This window comes from Agrilus planipennis, unplaced genomic scaffold, assembly GCF_000699045.2.
Source record: "Agrilus planipennis isolate EAB-ADULT unplaced genomic scaffold, Apla_2.0 scaffold57, whole genome shotgun sequence".
NCBI lineage: Eukaryota > Metazoa > Arthropoda > Insecta > Coleoptera > Buprestidae > Agrilus > Agrilus planipennis.
The window spans coordinates 1,370,099-1,376,841 of NW_020438879.1; the positions used below are offsets into that span (position 1 = coordinate 1,370,099).

General features: G+C 33.7%; 1 protein-coding gene across 1 annotated transcript in view; it reads right to left on the bottom strand.

Annotated features, from left to right (window-relative positions):
• The window catches only part of LOC108737361 (transmembrane and TPR repeat-containing protein CG4341-like), a 163,628-nt gene extending 157,465 nt beyond the window's left edge, over window positions 1–6,163 (bottom strand). Inside the window, exon 1 of the mRNA XM_018470179.1 lies at window positions 5,077–6,163. Within this exon, the coding sequence (XP_018325681.1) occupies window positions 5,077–5,318 (242 nt within the window). The 5' untranslated portion in view covers window positions 5,319–6,163. The remainder of the gene's footprint in view (window positions 1–5,076) is intronic.
• Window positions 6,164–6,743: the final 580 nt, after the last annotated feature.

Sequence of the window (6,743 nt, forward strand, 5' to 3'; positions counted from 1 at the left end):
AAAGTTATTGATTGAGTAATCATTATTAAATTAACAAATCAAAGACATAAAAGATGTGAAATTTTCACTCATATTATATGAATTAACGGATGTTTCTTGCTCAAAGCATCTCTACATTTGCATTAGATATTTCAATTCAAGAAAAGGACTTATTGTATCGCAATATTTAGGATTGGTTCCTGTCGTTGAGACAACTAGTCAAGATGTATATGAACATTTAAAAAAATTTATTGACGAGAAAGGATTAGATCTCAATAATTGTTTCGCCATTACTACTGACGGTGGATCAAATCTATGTGGCTGCAAAAACTCTTTATATACATTAATGAAGATATAGAAAGAAGATTTAATTCTATTCTTTAAGTGTATTTACCATTCGACTCATCTTGTATGCTCTCATGCTTCTGAGGAACTTCCTTCTAATATTGATTATATGTTACGTGAAATATTCAATTGGTTTAAAAGATCAGCATTGCGGCGAAAAAAATATCTTGATATTTATAACATAATAAATGACGGAAGTGATCCACTAATACAGTTAGTCCATATTTCTACTACAAGATGGTTGGCTAGAGGTCAAGCTGTTGAACGAATGTTAAATCAATGGGATGCTTTAAAAATTCATTTTGATTTTGCTGTCTCTGAACCTCATCAAGATCATTATGTTGCTAGAGAACTTCAACAAATGTATAATGATCCGACTAATTTATAGTATTTCACGTTTTTATCACCGATATTGTCAGAGCTGAATCCTATAAACTTATTATTCCGAAAAGAACATGCAGATCCTTATAATATTTTACATGAATTGGATGCTTTACATTATCTTTATTAAGAAGAATATTACATCCGTCGTCAGTCTCCTTAAAAATAAATTTGGATTTTCAATCGATTTAATTGCCAGTGAATAAAATAGAATATGGATTTAAACATATATTAAACATTAATTGCAAGATAACAAAAAATAATGTTAAACTAAGTTGCAAATCATTTTTAATTAGAGCTTGTAAAGAGCTTCTCACACGGAATTCAAGTTTTTTCGCCGAAAGTTTTCCTAAAACTAACCGTCCAGCTATTGTGGAATTGCCACTGCATTTATTAAACGAATCTGTAAATATCAATAAAATGGTATCACAGTAGAGTGTTGATTAATTTTGATTTTAAATCTGAATGTGATGAGTGTACAATCACTAAGGGCTAAATTTTTCGGGCAAAACTATAAAAATTAAAAGATTCTGAAGGTAATTTCATTTTTTTAGAGCTAGCTACTCTAGCTCTAACAGCATACAGTCTAACTATTAGCAATCCTACAGTCGAGCGAGTGTTTTCAAGAGTTACTGCTACTAAAACTAAGCTTTGTAACCACATGAAGCTTTCACTCCTATCATCAATATTGCGTATAAAGATGAATTTAGAAGACGATAAAGTTTGCTGTAGCAAATTTGAATCAAGTGACGATATGCTTAATTTTAATTCTAGTACTTATGAAAATACCAAAGAAAATATTGAGGAAGAGAACGAATAATTACTATTGAAATCATTAGATTTGATTTGATTCTGATACATTTGTAATGGTTGTGTACAATAAAAAGATACCATAAATAACAATAAAGTCAGAGTGCGCTATTTCTGACTTAACATTTCTGGCAACCCTGAAAGCCGAAATCAGTGGACTTTCGGACCGCCAAATGTTTACTTAATTTTCTTGTTTTATAGTACCCCATCACCTCCTGCAAGCTTACCAACTATTTCAAAAACACCATACATATGCTACGTCAAAGTGACTAATCTGGTTATAGTTTACAGTATCTAGCAATTATATAAGTATATGACACTGCAAAAACAAATGAGGGTCGAATTAGTGAGTTAAATATGGTAGGGGTATCAAAAAGAAGCTTAAGGTTGATAGAATATATTGAAAAGAGTATCACGGCAATACCGTTAAAAGTTTGCGAATTATTCATAAAATAAGATTTGAGTTCCATGGAAAAAACTTTGAGATCAAATAGCAAATATGACAAAACCGATGAATGTCATGAATCCTAGTTACTGAGAGCGCCAAATCATTCGACAAATCGTATTTCTTTAATATTTTATTCGTAATCATGAAATTTTGTAGATGTATTGTTAGGGGTACAGAAGAGGACATGGGGTACGTTTTATCCAAAAGAAAAAATGGTGTTCCAAGGGATACAAAAATTAGTTTTATGTAGTCGTCGGTGATTTTTGACACATTTTTAAAACATTAACGCGAGCAAAGCCGCGGGTAAAATCTAGTACTTGAATAAATGTAAAATGAATTTAAATGTTTGAAAATTACCAGATCAAGGAGTTTTGGTTTGAACACATGAACTTAAACAATGCTTACTATTAAATAGTATTCATAAATTTAGTTTCAAATATAAGGAAGTAAGTAAAGCATATAGTTTCTAGGAAAGGATAAAAAAAAACTTAGTGTGTAATCTTGGCTTTAAGAAGCAGGTTTCCAGTTTTTACATTATAAGGAACCTTTCTTCAATTTGTAAAAGTGCTTTTCTTGTCAATTTTTTGTGTCTTTCTGTGTAAAAATAAGCATTTTTGTATACGCGTCGTGTATTCATAATCTAAATGCGAAAAAGGTACTGAAAATAATGTTTTTATATTACAAGAGATATTGAATAGCTGAAAGTAACTAAAATTGGGTGAATTTACTACGTAGTTTTTTATTTTCTCTCCTCTTTTACTCATTTTTGAAACAGATGAAATTCAAGTTTTAAAATGTAAATGTATCGACACGAACACACAAACAAACCTATAGCAATCAGAAATGATGATCATGCTAGAGGCCCCTTATTTTTGCGATACTAACCCAACACGTCTTAAATCGAATAGTTTCCAAGCGCAATCAGATATTTGATAGTTCCCTCTAGAATACTGGTGATCAATCTAGAAGTCTCGTCCAATCTAACAGTGCGTTTTATTGTTCGACGACGGACCCTTAAGTTACAAAACTAAGTTTATTTAATAGGCGACATAAGTCCTAAATAACGGCAAATCCGTGGAACATGCTAAACAATATAGGTACGACAAAAAAGTGTCGTTCAAGATCAATTTTCTGATCGGGACAGATGCAAGATTGTAAAACTAGTCATAATTCATTACTGTGGTTAGCAACCCACTAGTGTCCAACAGGTAGGTTTTTAAATTAATTTGCCTAAGGAATCAAGACTATGTATTTTTTTAACGAAGCCGCTCTAAGTATCTATTCTCCTCCTATTTCACAATAAAACAAATAAACGTTTCTAGAAATGCAATGTATATAATTCAACGATAGTTGAAAAGGCTCAATGACAATACATACATATGTATTCGTTAGGTACTCAGAAATTCAAGTTTGAATCTGGACAAATTTAGTTTCTAAATTATTGCCGTTATTATTCGTATCTTCAATACAAATAGTTTTATACCTGTTGTAGAGTTCGTAATTTCTGCTATTAATTGTATAGTAAATGTGTGCTCCGATCGTTGAATAAAAAAAAAATAGAAATTGTATTCCAAAGAAATTACTACCTCATTATCATCATAAGGTCGTCAGTCCTAAGACTGGTTGGAAACGCACCTCCACTCTCTCCTATCCTGAACTAATCTTCGCATTTTCCTAAAACTGAAATATCCCACATCCTTAACTATTTGCAAACAGTAATCTAATCTAGGTCTACCTCTACTCCTCTTAACTCCTGCATATATCCCTAACATGTCTCTGACTAGCTCTTCATGCCTGAGAAGATGCCCCGCCAACCTATCTCGCATACCTCTTATTAACTTTTCTAGAGTCCTCGTTTCTCCTATTCCTTCTAATACCTTAATTTCTAACATTCTCTATCCACAGTATCCTCATCATTCGCCGGTAACACCACATTTCAAAATCGCCGCGCTCCAAACATACATTCTTAACAACCTTTTCCGAATTTCTAAATTAACCGTCCGCGAGCATGGAAATGACTTCCTTTTGTTGAAGGCGCCTAGACCCTGCACTTTTCTCTGTTTTATATCTCTACTGCTCCTTCCATCCTGACTTACCTGACTTCCTAAATACCTCTATCTTTATATTCGCTCTTTCCCTACTTTTGCTTCCCTTACATACCAGTATTTTTGTTTTACTTTTATTTACCTTCATACAATACTGTTTTGTTAATTCCACTTCCATTCTATTTAAAGCTATCTCTAACTCCTCCTTGCCTGCTGCTAATACTGCTATATCATCTGCAAATCTGAGCATACTAATTATTTGTCCCTGCATATCTATCCTTACCGCTGTAGTATCTCTAATGATGTTGGTCGCGTCTTCGATGTATAGATTAAAATGAATCAATCCATTGCTCTTCAACTACCCTACACTTCCTAATTTATATATTTTTGTCCTTCTTCGTCTATCCTGTTTTTGTAATTAGTGCCTACCATTAATAATTTTTAAAACGTAGGTACTTACTGTCCTACTACCTAATAAATTTGAGATTCCTAAGATTCTATTTTACTAAATTTGGACGGTTTAAACGGCTTAGCTGTTAACACCTTTTTGGTGTGAGCTACTTTTACCGTGGTCCATCGAATTTTTCTTACCTACACATTTCACTGTTTTCCGCCGACGGCTAACTTGGACGAAATCAAATCTTAACAATTACCACTGAGGACACATTAAATAGAGAATGTGCGGAATTCCAAATTTGAAATGGAAGGAGTCATATCACGATTATAACGACTACTAGTTTTTCTTTCATAGAAGGTAAGATTGATCTAATGTTAAAACCATTAATGAATGTTCGTTTTTATTGAGAAGATATCTTTTATGTTATTCTTCAAATTTTCATTTACTGTAAAGGTTTTTCACAGTAAATTATAATTTGTTTAAAAAGGCGATTATAAAATTACCATTGGTTTATATTCTTAACTAACTTCACCGCATGAGTTAGAAATGATTTAAAAGAAAACCTGATTTGTTCCTTGTAAAATCCTTCAATAATGTTAATACGGAAGAAATATTTTATTCGATAAGGTTAACGAATGATTTTATAAAAGTCCAACATTCATAAAACTTACCGATCATCGTAAACAAAGTCTCCATCGAGGGAATTGTAGTAAAGGATGAAGGCGAGCAAACAGCAGCCGAAACTCACATAGTCCATGCTTGGAAGTTTTAATAGCGACACATTGGCCGGAAACTGTCGAAGAAGTGTTACAGGCAATTCGCACGCCGAGCGACTTGTTGCGTGCCCAACACCACGCAAATCCAAACGTTCTCGGCAACGTTGTCTACGGTCTCCACCTACCCTTCTTGTCATAGCACTTTTCGACACCTAATTCTATTCGATAAATGACAAAGTTCTTCATATTTTGAAATCGATGTTTAATTAGTTTCAGTTTTCCCCTTTACTCTCTTTGTAGTTTGTTGCATGTCTTTAGAAGTCTGTAATTAACATCAGTTTTTTGTTAGAGCTTTTGTACCCTTTAGAATCTTGTTTCCACACTGGGTTTCTCATTGACGGTATTTCTACTTGAAGAAATAGTGAAAGTTGTAATGGCCCTTGCAGGATTTTTTTTAAGGTCTTGATGACACATTCTTAATTGCTCTATTCTCTTATGGATGCGTGAAACAGTTAGTTAATTGGACATTTGACGGCTTAAATAACTTTAATGAGGAAATGAGCTCATCGATAAAGAAACACGGTTAAGATAGCTTGTAAAAGTAGGATGACCATAAAATTTGAAGCTTTTGTACTTAAATGAGTTACAACGTCATATTTGTTGCTTAAGTGCCATTTTTACGTTGGACATGAGCAGAAAATATTATATTTTCTTTTTTAATAAAATTCAAGCCATATGCCATAAATTACAAATAATTTACATTATTCACTTGTGGAAACGTTTTTGTTTTATCATAAATTATATATAAATTAAGTCCGAAAACCGAAATTTGACTTCAGCAGCTTCGTATATTCCTGACGCACGTTTCCAATCAGAAACTTCAGGAGTAAATCAACCGTGCCCGTTCAATGTTCAATCAACCGAACAATATACGAGTAATAGACGAAGGTTGTCCGATGTATTGTTGTCGGTCGCGTCAAGTGGCGTCGGCGTCGTGGCGTTCACTAAATGTGCTCGTCAGCGTCGCGTACCGTTATATAGACGTTTGCAAGCTACTCCAGCGCTGCGCGGAGACTGAGGATCGAATCCTGCGTCCTCCCTCGGGCACTTACGCCTGCACCAGCGCGCGCACAGGTGGTAGCCAACGATGGCGACGGGCATCGCGACGCGTCACTGGAGTCAATGAAAGAGGCATTGGCTTTATCTTTATCAATTCACGAAACAGCAATGTACCAACTTGCAATCAGTTTGTTCGGCCTTATTGGACCGATTTGCTATCAATTTTTCAAAAGTCCTTTATTTAAACGTTTTCGATAGAACGAACTCTTCCTTCGTCGAAAAGTTCTTGAATTTAAAATAGTATCTTGATTGAATTTCATTATTTTGGAAGAAGGTTTTTACATGTCTGTGGCTTTGATCTTAACCTCTAAGATAATTTTAAGCTTAGGAAGAAAGCGAGAAATTCCATACTTTCCTTAAAGCCACAAACTTGAGAAAACAAAATACCTTAAAAATGCTGTTCTCAATGTTACAATTAAATTCGAAAAAAGACATTAACAGTTAAAAACCCTTGTGAAAATAGACTCCATCTTTAGAAGACTTCTAGTGAAAAGGTATACATT